Source organism: Microcaecilia unicolor, chromosome 10, assembly GCF_901765095.1.
Source record: "Microcaecilia unicolor chromosome 10, aMicUni1.1, whole genome shotgun sequence".
NCBI classification, from domain to species: domain Eukaryota; kingdom Metazoa; phylum Chordata; class Amphibia; order Gymnophiona; family Siphonopidae; genus Microcaecilia; species Microcaecilia unicolor.
Genome location: NC_044040.1, coordinates 218,542,051 through 218,559,185, shown reverse-complemented (window position 1 = coordinate 218,559,185; position 17,135 = coordinate 218,542,051). Strand labels below are relative to the sequence as shown.

The window sequence follows — 17,135 nt, the reverse complement described above, 5'->3', positions numbered from 1 at the left end:
TTTTTATTTTAATTTTTTTAGTGTGGGAGGGGTTTGGTGACCACTGGGGGAGTACGGGGAGGTCATCCCCCATTCCCTCCGGTGGTCATCTGGTGAGTTGGAGCAAATTTTTGAGGCTTGGTCGTGAAAATAAAAGGACCAAGTAAAAGCGGCGAAATACTCATTAACGCCGCTTTTGTTTTTTCCATTATGTGCTGAAGCCGGCCATTTGGTAGCCATGCCCATGCCCACCCATGTCCCACCTTCACTACGCCGCCGACACACCCCTTTGAATTTTCGCCGGCTCAGCAAAGGGAAAGCGGTGATGGTGTCAGAAAAGCAGCTTTCGATTATACCGATTTCGCCACTTTTGAGAGATCACCGGCCATCTCCCGATTTATGTCAGAAGATGGCCGGCGATCACTTTCGAAAATGAGCTGGATAGTAACATAGTAGATGACGGCAGAAAAAGACCTGCATGGTCCATCCAGTCTGCCCAACAAGATAAACAAGATCCACACTCACTGCTCCGTTATACATCAACACATCCACCTAAGAATTCTCAATCCTGAAATCACACCACACTCATACCTTTAACCAAAGATGATGTATACCATAGGCTATCCGTTGTTTATATGCTATATATTGTCCTCAGAATCTCTAGTTTTTCGTTGTTTTCCTTTCAATGTTTCTATATTCTTTTCCATTGATATATTCCTTAAAGATACTTTGATTTGATTTGATTTGTTTTGTATAACTCTTCACAATGTAATCCATAACCGAATTGGAACAAAATGTAATTTCCATTATTCATAATGTATTGTAAGCCACTTTGAACCCGCAAAAAGGTGGGAAAATGAGGGATACAAATGCAATAAATAATAATAATAATAATATGTGCTACTTTATGTGTATACCTGACCTTGATTTGTATCTGCCATTTTCAGGGCACAGACCGTAGAAGTCTGCCCAGCACTAGCCCCGCCTCCCACCACCGGCTCTGCCACCCAATCTCCGCTAAGCTTCTGAGGATCCATTCCTTCTTAACAAGATTCCTTTATGTTTATCCCATGCATGTTTGAATTCTGTTAAAAGTGTGCTCGGTGTGCTCATACTTGTTCTAAAAGCCTCTTATTGGACAGGATGCTAATAGACTCTGGTCCTGCAAAAAGGACAGTGAGAAGGCATAAAGCTTATAGATGGTGAAATCTTGTGCTCTGGGGTGAACTACAGTCTAGCGTGGGATGGCACAGATTTTATACGGATGTGGATGTACCACAGTCCCATAAATAGAATCCATTTTGACTTCTGTCACTCCGTCTGGCAGCTGGAATGTGAACGCCCGGAGCAGGTTGGTAAAGAAGATGAACAGCTCTGTCCGTGCCTGTTGTTCTCCCAGACACACACGATGCCCTGCGAGAGGAATACAAGACCGGGGTTATATTCTCGTCAGAGAGGTAAAGGGATTAGAACAGCACCATCTGACTGCGTTACCTGCAGAGAATGGTAGGAATGCCTTATTGTTCATAAAGGTCCCTTCCTCATCCAGGAAATGGTTGGGGTTGAACTGTCGAGGGGTCTTCCAGTGCTCGGGATCGTACAGGACAGAGGATACATTTGCAAGAACGATTGTGCCCTGCAAGGAAAGATTTCCTCAGATTTAATGATGGAAATGAGAATGCAGAATTTGATGAATAAATTAAACCTCAGGATCCACCCTTTCTAATAATAGATGGTAATTTTGGTTTACTCACACCTCTCTGTGAACTAATCCCACACCCAACATGCATTACAGTATGGAATGGAGCAGCAGAGCCAGAGAGAATGGGGTTCAAATCTCCCTACAGTACTTGTATATAATACATAAATCACTTTGGTTGTACCCTAGAAAAGCAGGGTATCAAATACATTACCCTTCCCTTATCATCTTGAGCAAGTCATTTAACCCTCTGGCACAGAATTACTTTTTAAGTCCTCTGGGGACAGGAAAATACCTACAGTACACACAATTACCACAGCTCACCTCTAACTTACCTAACACTTCCTGTCTATCCTCCCCTACCCAATCTTCAAACAGCAAGAATGGTACTTGTCATCATGAAACGACTATGCTTATTTTCTCTTACCAGCATTCAAACTATAAGAAATGTACCTATTAACACGGAATGATGATGTCATAACCACACTCTGTAAGCCACTTTGAACCTACAAATAGGTGGGAAAAGGTGGGATACAAATGCAATAAATAAAATAAAATTCAATTCACCGTGAACTCACCAATGATTAAGTGTGAGGTAAATTCAAATTTCGGGAATAATATGGTATGTTTACGGGATGGTAACATTTGGGTATGTTAGGTGGGATCTGTAGGATATGGTTGGATGGATATGAGGGGAAGGGATCCTTAATGTTTTATTGGAAAGAAGGAGGTTGGGGGTAGCTTGATTTATTTGTACACTGCTTTGATAGTTTTCATTAACTTTTATTATGCCTCTGTTTAAATTAATACTATGAGGCCACCACACAAGCCCTATATAGTATATAGGGAGGGCAGTTCCAAAAGGGGCACCTCATAGAGGGGAGGAGTAGCCCAATGGCCAGTGCAGTGGCCTGGGGAACCAGGTTCAACTCCCACTACAGCCACCTGTGATTCTGGGAAGCCATTTAACCCTCCATTGCCCTAGACCTGTATATAACATGGTTAGACAACCTTGCCTAGTTTTGTGTCATCTGCAAATTTAAATCACCTCACTCGTTGTTCCGGTTTCCAGATCATTTATAAACATGTTAAATAGCACCAATCCCAGTACAGATCCCTGCAGCACTCCACTATTCACCCTCCTCCATTGAGAAAAATGGCCATTGTATAATTATGGTACAGCCAGAGACCCCCCCCCCCCCCCCCCCCCCCCCACTGGAATGGTGGTGGGCTCAGTCATAGAGCTCAGGCCATTACAGACCTTGGCTGAGTCAGAAATCTGATGGCTGACATAACTGGGAGCTTACTGGAAAAGTATGGCCTAGTTTATAGCCCGGATTGAGGCCTAAAAGTTAGGTAAATAGATATGGAAACAAAATGGAGGATTTCAACACAAAATGGAAGCCCGTATCTGTTACAAAGTGGAATTTTCTCTAATGTAAGTTAGAAAAACAAGTTGAGCAATGAGTGAGTCATGCCAGGTGCATAGAAAATAGGGAACTAGCTGTCCAAGAGAGGAGGGAGACTTTCCTGTGAGCAGGATTGTGGTCAGCTGGTGTGAGAAAGGAAAGGCGTAGCAAGATAGAAGCTACTCATTAGCAGGAGCCAATCAGTGGCAACCATGACATTAGCATAGATCCAATCAGGTATATCTACTGTCATATTACCCATATCCTGAGGGCACCTATAAAAATCCGGGTATTTCCTGGTTTGAGTTAGAGAGAGAAAAGGGTTGGCACTCTCTCTCCAAGGGAAACCAATGTGTCCAGCAGAATTGGCAAATTACCTAATTGCTTTCCCTTGTAAAACCTCGAATTGGTAAAAGAAATTATAAAAGATTAGCAAATAATTAACACCTGTTTGCAACTCATTATATTCCTATAATTAATTGATTGTACATGCCTGTTGTCAATCACTGATTTGACTTATACCTTGGCAAATAAACTCCTCATTCCAAATGATGATTTGTGGGCTTCACTTAATGATCAAAGGCTGTAAGTATAAATGCATTGTATAACTTGTAATCTAAATCCAGTTTGTCATAAGGCTGGTATCTTTTCCTTAGACCTAACGTCTCCCTTAGAGGCAATAACTCCTTGATTACCCCAGTACTAGTGTTATTTAGAGATGGAGTCAGATTAAGGTCACTCTAGCCTTCTTGGGGGGGCTCGGGACCCCTCAATTCTCAACACCATTTAACCCTATCCTCTGTTTTCTGTCTAATAACCAATTCCTAATCCACAGAAGGACATTGCCGCCTATCCCATGACTTTTTCATTTTCTCAGGAGTCTCTCATGAGGAACTTTTGCAAAAGCTTTCTGAAAATCCAGGTACACTAGATAAACCGGCTAAATCTGTATGTTTATTCACACCTTCAAAGAAATTAAGCAAATTGGTGAGGCAAGACTTCCCTTGGCTGAAATCATGCTGACTCTGTCCCATTAAACCATGTTCATTTGTGGAGGAGTGGCCTAGTGGTTAGAGCACTGGTCTTGCAATCCAGAGATGGCCAGTTCAAATCCCACAGCATCCTGTTTCCAACAGTGACCAATCCAGGTCACAAATACCTGGCAAGATCCCAAAAAAAGTACAAAACATTTTATACTGCTTATCCCAGAAATAGTGGATTTTCCCAAGTCCATTTAATAATGGTCTATGAACTTTTCCTTTAGGAAACCTTTTTTTAAACTCCGCTAAGCTAACCGCCCCTACCACATTCTCTGGCAACGAATTCCAGAGCTCAATTACAGGTTGAGTGAAGAAAAATTTTCTCTAATTTGTTTTAAATTTACTACATTGTAGCTTCATTGCATGCCCCCTAGTCCTAGTATTTTTGGAAAGCGTAAACAGACGCTTCACATCTACCCATTCAACTCCATTATTTTATAGACCTCTATCACATTTCCCTCAGCCGCCTTTTCTCCAAGCTGAAGAGCCCTAGTCACTTTAGCCTTTCCTCATAGGGAAGTCGTCCCATCCCCTTTAGCATTTTCGCCGCCCTTCTCTGCACCTTTTCTAATTTCACTATATCTTTTTTGAGATGCGGCGACCAGAATTGAACACAATATTCGAGGTGTGGTCACACCATGGAGCGATACAAAGGCATTATAACATCCTCATTTTTGTTTTCCATTCCTTTCCTAATAATACCTAACATTCTATTTGCTTTCGCAGCACACTGAGCAGAAGGTTTCAACGTATCATCAACGATGACACCTAGATCCCTTTCTTGGTCCGTGACTCCTAACGTGGAACCTTGCATGACATAACTATAATTTGGGTTCCTCTCTCCTATATGCATCACTTTGCACTTGTTCACATTAAACGTCATCTGCCATTTAGACGCCCAGTCTCCCAATCTTGTAAGGTCCTCTTGTAATTGTTCACAATCCTCCCGCGATTTAACGACTTTGAATAACTTTGTGTCATCAGGAAATTTAATTACCTCACTAGTTACTCCCATCTCTAGGTCATTTATAAATATGTTAAAAAGCAGCAGTCCCAGCACAGACCCCTGGGGAACCCCACTAACTACCCTTCTCCATTGAGAATACTGACCATTTAACCCTACTCTCTGTTTTCTATCTTTTAACCAGTTTTTAATCCACAATAGAACACTACCTCCTATCCGATGACTCTCCAATTTCCTCTGGAGTCTTTCATGAGGTACTTTGTCAAACACCTTCTGAAAATCCAGATACACAATCCAGCTGATTTTTGAAAGAGATCGCCGCCCATCTTCCGACACAAATCGGAGATGGCCGGTGATCTCCTGAATCCGGCCAAATCGGCATAATCAAAAGTCCATTTTGGGCGGCTTCAACTGCGTTCCGTCGCAAGGCTGGCGAAAGTTCTAGGGGGCATGTCGGCATGGTAGCGAAGGCGGGACGGGGGTGTGGTTAAGAGATGGGCGTCCTCGCCCAATAATGGAAAAAAGAAAGCTGGCCTTCATGAGAATTTGGTCCGCTTTATTTGAACCCTTTTTTTTCAGGTCCAAGTCCCCAAAAACTGCCCGAACTGACCAGATGACCACTGGAGGGAATCGGGAATCACCTCCCCTGACTCCCCCAGTGGTCACTAACCCCCTCCCACACACACATAAAAAATTTTAAAACATTTTTTGCCAGCCTGTATGCCAACCTCAAATGTCATACCCAGCTCCATCACAGCAGTATGCAGGTCCCTGGAGCAGTTTGTAGTGGGTGCAGTGCACTTCAGGCAGGTGGACCCAGGCCCATCCCCCCTACCTGTTACACTTGTGGTAGTAAATGTGAGCCTTCCAAAAAACCCCAAAACTCACTGTACCCACATGTAGGTGCCCCCCCTCAGCCCTTAGGGCTATGGTAATGCTGTAGAGTTGTGGCCAGTGGGTTTGGGGGGGGATTTGGGGGGCTCAGCACCCAAGGGAAGGGTGCTATGCACCTGGAAGCTAATTGTTTTCTTTTTTTAATTTTTTTTCCAAGTGCCCCTTAGGGTGCCCAGTTGGTGTCTTGGCATGTCAGGGGGGGGCCAGTGCACTACAAATGCTGGCTCCTCCCACGACCAAATGCCTTGCATTTCGCCGGGTTTGAGGTGGCCGGCCATCGATTTGGCCGGTGCCATTCGATTATGCCCCTCCATATCAAGCGGCTCACCTTTATAATGTTCCTAAAGTTTCTAAAGTTTATTAATGCACGTCTTATCTTCCGCCTGGACCGATATACTCATATCACCCCTCTACTCAAGTCACTTCACTGGCTTCCGATCAGGTACCGCATACAGTTCAAGCTTCTCCTACTAACCTTCAAATGCACTCGATCTGCAGCCCCTCCCTATCTCTCTACCCTCATCTCCCCTTACTTTCCTACCCGAAACCTCCGCTCACAAGTCAAATCCCTCCTCTCAGTACCCTTCTCCACCACTGCCAACTCCAGGCTCCGCCCTTTCTGCCTCGCCTCACCCTATGCTTGGAATAAACTCCCTGAGCCCATACGTCAAGCCCCCCTCCCTGCCCATCTTCAAATCCTTGCTCAAAGCCCACCTCCTCAATGTCGCCTTTGACACCTAACCACTATACCTCTACTCAGGAAATCCTGACTGCCCCAACTTGACATTTCGTCCTTTAGATTGTAAGCTCCTTCCAGCAGGGACTGTCCTTCTTTGTTAAACTGTACAGCGCTGCGTAACCCTAGTAGCGCTCTAGAAATGTTAAGTAGTAGTAGTAGTAGTTAGTCCCACTGGGAGCCAAAAGAATACAGAAACAAACAAGGGCTAGAGTATGATTTAAATAGGTGGAGCTATAATATCAGCACATCATAAAGCAAAGCACGCTTTCAGCTCCCTGTAGAACAGAAAGCATAGAAGGTTATTTATACTCAGTAAGAATTAATACCTCTTGTTTCTGCAGCTTATGGATTCTGCTCACAGCACAAGCCTAAGGGTCTGAGAATGTCAAGAGCAACACAGTGTAGCACTTGTATGCACTGAAGAATACGGCACTAGGTGTAGGTTCTTTCTAAATTGTTAGATGAACGAAACAATGTCTCCCCCCCACCCCATGTGTGCATTTGTGACCTTTGCCCCTGTCCTCCCTATCCTCCAGCTTTATGACAGAATGAAATCAAAGCCAGCCTCACTGTGACCATAAAACCCCAATTTCCAGGCCATCTGCTTGAAATAGAAACCCACCTCAGGTCAACCCTGCTCTGGAGAGATTTGAAAGCAGAACCAGGCTACATGACTTGGCCAAGAAGTGGAAATGGAATATATGTTGTTACCTAGAGCTTGAGTGCTACTGCAGTCTGAGAACCATTTCTGCGAGGACAATATGGAACTGGCAATTATGACAATGATTTAACATCACTGGAGGTGTCTTAACTCCTTTAAAGAAAGAAACTTCTCTCTTAATTTTTTTACTGGCTATTTGAAGACTGAGAAGAAGGTTTTTGTATCAATGAATGATGTCTTTCCTTACCTTAGTAATGAGGAACCCCTGTATGCTTGTGTCTCGTATGCACTGTCGTGCAAGCCCCACTGATGCCATATTGGCAAAGCGTTGGACCTCGTGAATGACAGCATTGGTGTATGGCAGCTTCTTTCGGTCCTCAAAGAAGATTCTCCATGAACGCCCAAGAACAGTATCCAGCTCCTTCTGTACTTTCTCTAAGAAAAGACACCTGTGTTACAGATGGGAGAAGCAGGGATGGGTTTGCGGCCGAGAGAATGTTGCTGCTGTTGGTATGGATGTCTGAGCACAGTATATAATACTCAGACACTACTAAGACATCTCTTTGCCTAATCTCAAATTATTTCTTTGCTGTACATGAAGGAAAGAGACCTTTAGTGAAGAGACTAAGGGGAGCTGGAGGGAGCTTTGAGATCCCATCAGCTGTATCTGGAAGTATGTTAAAAGCATTCCAGGGGTCTCTAGAAAGAAATGTCATGCCTTCATTTTTTTCACCTTCTAAGGACAATTATTGGTGACATGTTAAATCCCAAAGACCAATTTTAATTTAAGGTGCAATCACTTCCACCAGCCCTATAGATAATATAAATGTCTGCACCATTGATATTAGCCAGAACACACATACATTATAGCAGTTTATAACATATGCACATATGCCCAAACTCTGTCCATGAGTCACCCACTGGCAACATATGCACATTGTCATGGAACCTGGGATGGTAAGCCCTTGGGCTGCAGCAGACAAGTCCTCTGGGGAGGCGCAGAGCAGAGGCAAACCAGGCACTGAATACAAACAGGATACCAGACATGACAAATAGACAGAGCACACTCAAGACAAGCAACAAGCACCACCAGAAAAGGGAGATAGACCACTTAGGCAGGCCTCATGGCCGATCCAGAACCCACTCGTACAGAGTCCAAGCGTACGGGCTTCACGGCCGAACTGGAACCAAATCATACCAGAGGGAAGGGAAAAGAGACAGAATCTCTTGAGCAAGTACTACTCAAGCAGTGCACACACACTGCACAAAACAGAGCCACAAACAAGGGGTCAAAAGACCCTACACACAGGCACAAAGAAACTGGAGGGGGAGAGACAACCCCATTAGACTCACATGGTAGAAACCACAAGTAAAAGATAAGAAAACCACACAGGAAGGCAGCAAAGGACTGGGCTTAGAACCCTAGCTATAAATGAATAGTCCTAACCAAGTCAAACAGACAATACACAGAGAGATAGTGTTTTAAAGCTGATCAGAAGTAAACTTCCAACACAGACGGAAAAAGAAAAGGGCACGTTTCCCTGTAACACAGCCAGCTGCAAACTATGCCAAAACATTTCACAAGACCCCACAGTCATTCACAAAGGAAAAATATTCAACATAAAGGACTATTTTACATGCTCATCTTCCAATGTGGTATATATCATTCAGTGTAAAAAATGTAACGAAGGATGCTATATTGGAGAAACAGGCCAAATGCTTAAGACAAGATTCAATCTGCACAGACACCACATGAAAATAGCCGGTGCCAGTCAAGCCCCCACCCCTGTAGGCCAACACTTCACAAGACCAGAACACTGCACCAGTGATTTCACAGTAAGAATATTGAAAGGTAATTTTAAAACAATACAGGAATGTAAGACCTATGAAATAAGAATGATTGAATATTTTGACACCCAACAAACAGGACTGAATAAGGATCTGGGTTTTCTAACCCATTATAAACCATAAAGCTGTATTTCTCTGTTTATTTCTCTGTTTATTACCCTCCTCTCACCTAGCAAATCTCCTGGACCGGATGGTATTCATCCTAGAGTACTGATAGAACTGAAAAACGAGCTTGCGGAGCTACTGCTAGTGATATGCAACTTATCCTTAAAATCGAGCGTGGTACCGGAAGATTGGAAGGTGGCCAATGTAACGCCCATTTTTTAAAAAGGCTCCAGGGGAGATCCGGGAAATTATAGACCGGTGAGTCTGACGTCGGTGCCGGGGAAAATGGTAGAGGCTATTATTAAAAACAAAATTACAGAGCACATCCGAGGACATGGATTACTGAGACCGAGTCAGCATGGCTTTTGTGTGGGGAAATCTTGCCTGACCAATTTACTTCAATTCTTTGAAGGAGTGAACAAACATGTGGACAAAGGGGAGTCGGTTGATATTGTGTATCTGGATTTTCAAAAGGCGTTTGACAAGGTACCTCATGAAAGGCTACAGAGGAAATTGGAGGGTCATGGGATAGGAGGAAATGTCCTATTGTGGATTAAAAACTGGTTGAAGGATAGGAAACAGAGAGTGGGGTTAAATGGGCAGTATTCACAATGGAGAAGGGTAGTTAGTGGGGTTCCTCAGGGGTCCGTGCTAGGACCGCTGCTTTTTAATATATTTATAAATGATTTAGAGATGGGCGTAACTAGCGAGGTAATTAAATTTGCTGATGACACAAAGTTATTCAAAGTCGTTAAATCGCGACAGGATTGTGAAAAATTACAAGAGGACCTTACGAGACTGGGAGACTGGGCGGCTAAATGGCAGATGATGTTTAATGTGAGCAAGTGCAAGGTGATGCATGTGGGAAAAAAGAACCCGAATTATGGCTACGTCATGCAAGGTTCCACGTTAGGAGTTACGGACCAAGAAATGGATCTGGGTGTCGTCGTCGATAACACACTGAAACCTTCTGCTCAGTGTGCTGCTGCGGCTAAGAAAGCGAATAGAATGTTGGGTATTATTAGGAAAGGTATGGAAAACAGGTGTGAGGATGTTATAATGCCGTTGTATCGCTCCATGGTGCAACCGCACCTTGAGTATTGTGTTCAATTCTGGTCGCCGCATCTCAAGAAAGATATAGTAGAATTGGAAAAGGTGCAGCGAAGGGCGACTAAAATGATAGCAGGGATGGGACGACTTCCCTATAAAGAAAGACTAAGGAGGCTAGGGCTATACAGCTTGGAGAAGAGACGGCTGAGGGGAGACATGATAGAGGTATATAAAATAATGAGTGGAGTGGAACAGGTGGATGTGAAGCGTCTGTTCACGCTTTCCAAAAATACTAGGACTAGGGGGCATGCGATGAAACTACAGTGTAGTAAATTTAAAACAAATCGGAGAAAATTTTTCTTCACCCAACGTGTAATTAAACTCTGGAATTCGTTGCCGGAGAAAGTGGTGAAGGCGGTTAGCTTAGCAGAGTTTAAAAAGGGGTTGGACGGATTCCTAAAGGACAAGTCCATAAACCGCTACTAAACGGACTTGGAAAAATCCAAAATTCCAGGAATAACATGTATAGAATGTTTGTACATTTGGGAAGCTTGCCAGGTGCCCTTGGCCTGGATTGGCCGCTGTCGTGGACAGGATGCTGGGCTCGATGGACCCTTGGTCTTTTCCCAGTATGGCATTACTTATGTACTTATATGTACCAACACCCATCCTGTTAGAATATCAATGAAATGCTTTGATGTCCCCATGCATACCCCCACCCTCCCACTCTGTCAGACTGTCAAAGTAATGTTGATGTTTCTCTTATATATACTATCTGCTAACACATTTGCTTATTTCCGATCTGACGAAGAAGGGCAACCTTCGAAAGCTAATCAAGAAATGTATTAAGTTATGTCCAATAAAAAAGGTATCATCTTATTTTCTTTTCCATGTTTTATTTTGTTTGATTTCTATTGATAACCTTTAAGAGTGGACTAACACGGCTACCACACCTCACTCACCTTGTATAGCTGGGTAAGCCACCATGTACAGAACAGCCCAATGCAATGTGGTACTGATGGTATCAGAACTTCCTATGAAAATATCAGTCACAACTTGGATCATGTTGCTTTCATCAAATGTGGAACTGGGATCGTCTTTGGTCTGGAAACAGTGGGTAGAAGGAAGAAAGAAAATACTAATAATCAGAGGGGGGATGGAAGATAGAATATAAAAATTAAAACTGGCTAGCAAAGCCCAATGAATGTTAATCAAGATAAAACGTAACTCTGAAGCCCACCCCAGCACCATGAACCAATCTGTTCATCTGTCAATCACACTCTAAAGCCCACCCCAGCACCATGAACCAATCTGTTTATCTGTCACTCAAATTCTGAAGCCCACCTGCAGCACCATGACCCCCTGTTCATCTGTCACTCACACAGGGGAATACGAGCTCTGACAGCATTATGGACCAGATTCAAGGATTATCAGAAGAGTTCAGATCTTCAGGTTTATGTTTTTGCGCTCCTTTACCTAAAGATTTATTTTCTCGCAATGTCTGGTGGGGGGGGGGGGGATATAATTCCACAGGAAATAACTGTACAAATGAATTTCAGTGGATAGAGTCACGGACTACAAATACCACACTGTTGTAGGATGAAAGTTTAAAACCAGGCTGAGGCTCGGTAAAGGTTTCCTGGGAATCATGAGCAGAATCTTGCAGCTGAGATACAGAGGCTGCCAGCTGCAACCTGAGCTCCTGAATGTATCCATGAGGAGCAGAAGGAGAAGCCTGTGGTCAGAGGAGCCCACTGGACCAGCAAGAGGTGTGTCTTATCAGTGACGGTATATAAGGAAGTCCAGACACATCCGTGCTGGCTCAATAGTTTTTAATGGGTCTAACTTGTATCTGCTACACCAGATTCTTCTTGTGCTGCTCCTGTGCAAGTCTTTCCCTATTCAATTCCTGCTCTGCTCTTGGTTTCTGTCTCATGCCTGATTCCTGCACCACAGCTGGTTTTCGCTCTTCCATTCAAGGAGGAAAAGAAAGCACGTGCAAGCAGGTTCCAAGTCAACGTGGTTATGTAGACAATCCCCACTGATCCAACCAATGAAAACAGAAAATGATGGCAAATAAAGACCAATATGGTCTATCCAGTCTGTCTATCCATACCAACTACTAAGTGCTATGATTCTGTGATCCTCTGTTCTTGTACCATCCTTTCCTTAATTCAGACAAAGCCTCGTCTCCACCACCTGTACTGAGAGACTGTTTCACGCAGTCACAGTCTTTTCCATAAAGAAGTATTTCCCTAGATTACTCCTGAGTCTGTCCCCTTTCCCCTTCACCCTATGCTCCTTCTTTCCCCTTCACCCTATGCTCCTTCTTTCCCCTTTCCTCTTCACCCTATGCTCCTTCTTTCCCCTTCATCCTATGCTCCTTCTTTCCCCTTTCCCCTTTATCCTATGCTCCTTCTTTCCCCTTTATCCTATGCTCCTTCTTTCCCCTTCACCCTATGCTCCTTCTTTCCCCTTCACCCTATGCTCCTTCTTTCCCCTTTCCTCTTCACCCTATGCTCCTTCTTTCCCCTTCATCCTATGCTCCTTCTTTCCCCTTTCCCCTTTATCCTATGCTCCTTCTTTCCCCTTCACCCTATGCTCCTTCTTTCCCCTTTCCTCTTCACCCTATGCTACTTCTTTCCCCTTTCCTCTTCACCCTATGCTCCTTCTTTCCCCTTCATCCTATGCTCCTTCTTTCCCCTTTCCCCTTTATCCTATGCTCCTTCTTTCCCCTTTATCCTATGCTCCTTCTTTCCCCTTCACCCTATGCTCCTTCTTTCCCCTTCACCCTATGCTCCTTCTTTCCCCTTTCCTCTTCACCCTATGCTCCTTCTTTCCCCTTCACCCTATGCTCCTTCTTTCCCCTTTCCTCTTCACCCTATGCTCCTTCTTTCCCCTTCATCCTATGCTCCTTCTTTCCCCTTTCCCCTTTATCCTATGCTCCTTCTTTCCCCTTTATCCTATGCTCCTTCTTTCCCCTTCATCCTATGCTCCTTCTTTCCCCTTTCCCCTTCATCCTATGCTCCTTCTTTCCCCTTTCCCCTTCATCCTATGCTCCTTCTTTCCCCTTTATCCTATGCTCCTTCTTTCCCCTTCATCCTATGCTCCTTCTTTCCGCTTTCACCTTCATCCTATGCTCCTTCTTTCCCCTTCATCCTATGCTCCTTCTTTCCCCTCTCCCCTTCATCCTATGCTCCTTCTTTCCCCTTTCCCCTTCATCCTATGCTCCTTCTTTCCGCTTTCACCTTCATCCTATGCTCCTTCTTTCCCCTTTCACCTTCATCCTATGCTCCTTCTTTCCCCTTTCCCCTTCACCCTATGCTCCTTCTTTCCCCTTTCCTCTTCACCCTATGCTCCTTCTTTCCCCTTCATCCTATGCGCCTTCTTTCCCCTTCATCCTATGCTCCTTCTTTCCCCTTTCCCCTTTATCCTATGCTCCTTCTTTCCCCTTCACCCTATGCTCCTTCTTTCCCCTTCACCCTATGCTCCTTCTTTCCCCTTTCCTCTTCACCCTATGCTCCTTCTTTCCCCTTCACCCTATGCTCCTTCTTTCCCCTTTATCCTATGCTCCTTCTTTCCCCTTTCCTCTTCACCCTATGCTCCTTCTTTCCCCTTCATCCTATGCTCCTTCTTTCCCCTTTCCCCTTTATCCTATGCTCCTTCTTTCCCCTTTATCCTATGCTCCTTCTTTCCCCTTCATCCTATGCTCCTTCTTTCCCCTTTCCCCTTCATCCTATGCTCCTTCTTTCCCCTTTCCCCTTCATCCTATGCTCCTTCTTTCCCCTTTATCCTATGCTCCTTCTTTCCCCTTCATCCTATGCTCCTTCTTTCCGCTTTCACCTTCATCCTATGCTCCTTCTTTCCCCTTCATCCTATGCTCCTTCTTTCCCCTCTCCCCTTCATCCTATGCTCCTTCTTTCCCCTTTCCCCTTCATCCTATGCTCCTTCTTTCCGCTTTCACCTTCATCCTATGCTCCTTCTTTCCCCTTTCACCTTCATCCTATGCTCCTTCTTTCCCCTTTCCCCTTCACCCTATGCTCCTTCTTTCCCCTTTCCTCTTCACCCTATGCTCCTTCTTTCCCCTTCATCCTATGCGCCTTCTTTCCCCTTCATCCTATGCTCCTTCTTTCCCCTTTCCCCTTTATCCTATGCTCCTTCTTTCCCTTCACCCTATGCTCCTTCTTTCCCCTTCACCCTATGCTCCTTCTTTCCCCTTTCCTCTTCACCCTATGCTCCTTCTTTCCCCTTCATCCTATGCTCCTTCTTTCCCCTTTCCCCTTTATCCTATGCTCCTTCTTTCCCCTTTATCCTATGCTCCTTCTTTCCCCTTTCCCCTTCATCCTATGCTCCTTCTTTCCCCTTTATCCTATGCTCCTTCTTTCCCCTTCATCCTATGCTCCTTCTTTCCGCTTTCACCTTCATCCTATGCTCCTTCTTCCCCTTCATCCTATGCTCCTTCTTTGCCCTCTCCCCTTCATCCTATGCTCCTTCTTTCCCCTTTCCCCTTCATCCTATGCTCCTTCTTTCCCCTTTCACCTTCATCCTATGCTCCTTCTTTCCCCTTTCCCCTTCACCCTATGCTCCTTCTTTCCCCTTTCCCCTTCACCCTATGCTCCTTCTTTCCCCTTTCCCCTTCACCCTATGCTCCTTCTTTCCCCTTCCCCTTCACCCTATGCTCCTTCTTTCCCCTTCATCCTATGCTCCTTCTTTCCCCTTCATCCTATGCTCCTTCTTTCCCCTTTCCCCTTCATCCTATGCTCCTTCTTCCCCTTCATCCTATGCTCCTTCTTTCCCCTTTCCCCTTCACCCTATGCTCCTTCTTTCCCCTTCCCCTTCACCCTATGCTCCTTCTTTCCCCTTCATCCTATGCTCCTTCTTTCCCCTTCATCCTATGCTCCTTCTTTCCCCTTTCCCCTTCATCCTATGCTCCTTCTTTCCCCTTCATCCTATGCTCCTTCTTTCCCCTTTCCCCTTCATCCTATGCTCCTTCTTTCCCCTTCATCCTGTGCTCCTTCTTTCCCCTTTCCCCTTCATCCTATGCTCTTTCTTTCCCCTTTCCCCTTCATCCTATGCTCCTTCTTTCCCCTTCATCCTATGCTCCTTCTTTCCCCTTTCCCCTTCACCCTATGCTCCTTCTTTCCCCTTCATCCTATGCTCCTTCTTTCCCCTTTCCCCTTCATCCTATGCTCCTTCTTTCCCCTTCATCCTGTGCTCCTTCTTTCCCCTTTCCCCTTCATCCTATGCTCTTTCTTTCCCCTTTCCCCTTCATCCTATGCTCCTTCTTTCCCCTTCATCCTGTGCTCCTTCTTTCCCCTTTCCCCTTCATCCTATGCTCTTTCTTTCCCCTTTCCCCTTCATCCTATGCTCCTTCTTTCCCCTTCATCCTATGCTCCTTCTTTCCCCTTTCCCCTTCACCCTATGCTCCTTCTTTCCCCTTCATCCTATGCTCCTTCTTTCCCCTCTCCCCTTCACCCTATGCTCCTTCTTTCCCCTTCATCCTATGCTCCTTCTTTCCCCTCTCCCCTTCACCCTATGCTCCTTCTTTCCCCTTCATCCTATGCTCCTTCTTTCCCCTCTCCCCTTCATCCTATGCTCCTTCTTTCCCCTCTCCCCTTCATCCTATGCTCCTTCTTTCCCCTCTCCCCTCTCCCCTTCATCCTATGCTCCTTTTCCCCTTTCCCCTTCATCCTATGCTCCTTCTTTCCGCTTTCACCTTCATCCTATGCTCCTTCTTTCCCCTTTCAACTTCATCCTATTGCTCCTGGTTCCAGAGCTTCCTTTCTATTGAACGAGATTCACATCCTGTGCATTTATGCAAAATATTGTAAGGTTAAGACTCCCTATAGGAACAGCCTCTTAGTGATAGTTATATGGTTTAAGCAGGACTGACACTGCAGACACACAGAATGCACAGCTCAGACTGTCCTTAGTAAAGATTCATTTCTTTGACTAGGGGTCCTTTTACTAAGGTGTGCTGAAGAATGGCTTGCGCTGGTGTAGACGTGTGTATTGGACGTGCGCAGGTCCCTTTTTCAGCGCACCTGCAAAAAAGGCCTCTTTTTGGCCGAAAATGGACATGTGGCAAATTTAAAATTTGCACGTGTCCATTTTGGGCCTGAGACCTTATTAAGGACAGTCTGAGCTGTGTATTCTGTGTGTCTGCAGTGTCAGTCCTGCTTAGACATATAACTAAAACTAAGAGGCTGTTCCTATAGGGATTCTTAACCTTACAACATTTTGCTCTTTTTCTTTCATCAGGTGCTGTATCACAATTGCACACAATGCTCAAAGTGTGGTCTAAACAGAGATATTATGATATCATTACTTTCCAAATAGAATGTTAGGAATTATTAGGAAAGAAAGGGAGAATAAAACAGGGAATATCAGAACTGTGAGTTCTGTATGGAATTCTGGTCGCCCCATCTCAAGAAAGAATTGTGAAAGGCAACCAAAATGATAGAGGGGATGAATGTGAGGAAAGACTACAGAGGTTGAAGCTTTTCAGCTTGATGAAGAGAGAGCTGAGGAGAGGAACGGTAAATGTAAATCAGCTGTTTACTCTTTCAAAAGGTATAAAGACTAGGGGACATCCCATGAAATGACGTGGAGGGGCATAATCGAACGCGGACGCCCATCTCCATGGGCTATCTCCGAGAACGGGTACGTGAAGGGGCGGGACAAACCGTATTTGGGAAAAAAATGGGTGTCCATCTTTTTTTCGATAATACGGCTTGTGCCACCCAA

The 17,135-nt window shown here is 44.7% G+C and overlaps 1 protein-coding gene across 1 annotated transcript in view; it reads right to left on the bottom strand.

The window, feature by feature from the left end:
- Positions 1–997: 997 nt before the first annotated feature.
- The window catches only part of LOC115478693 (cytochrome P450 2J5-like), a 29,493-nt gene continuing 13,355 nt past the window's right edge, over positions 998–17,135 (bottom strand). Inside the window, exons 6-9 of the mRNA XM_030216214.1 lie at positions 11,351–11,492; positions 7,633–7,820; positions 1,474–1,615; positions 998–1,392 (exon numbers count right to left, since the gene is read on the bottom strand). Of these exons, the coding sequence (XP_030072074.1) occupies positions 1,214–1,392; positions 1,474–1,615; positions 7,633–7,820; positions 11,351–11,492 (651 nt within the window). The 3' untranslated portion in view covers positions 998–1,213. The remainder of the gene's footprint in view (positions 1,393–1,473; positions 1,616–7,632; positions 7,821–11,350; positions 11,493–17,135) is intronic.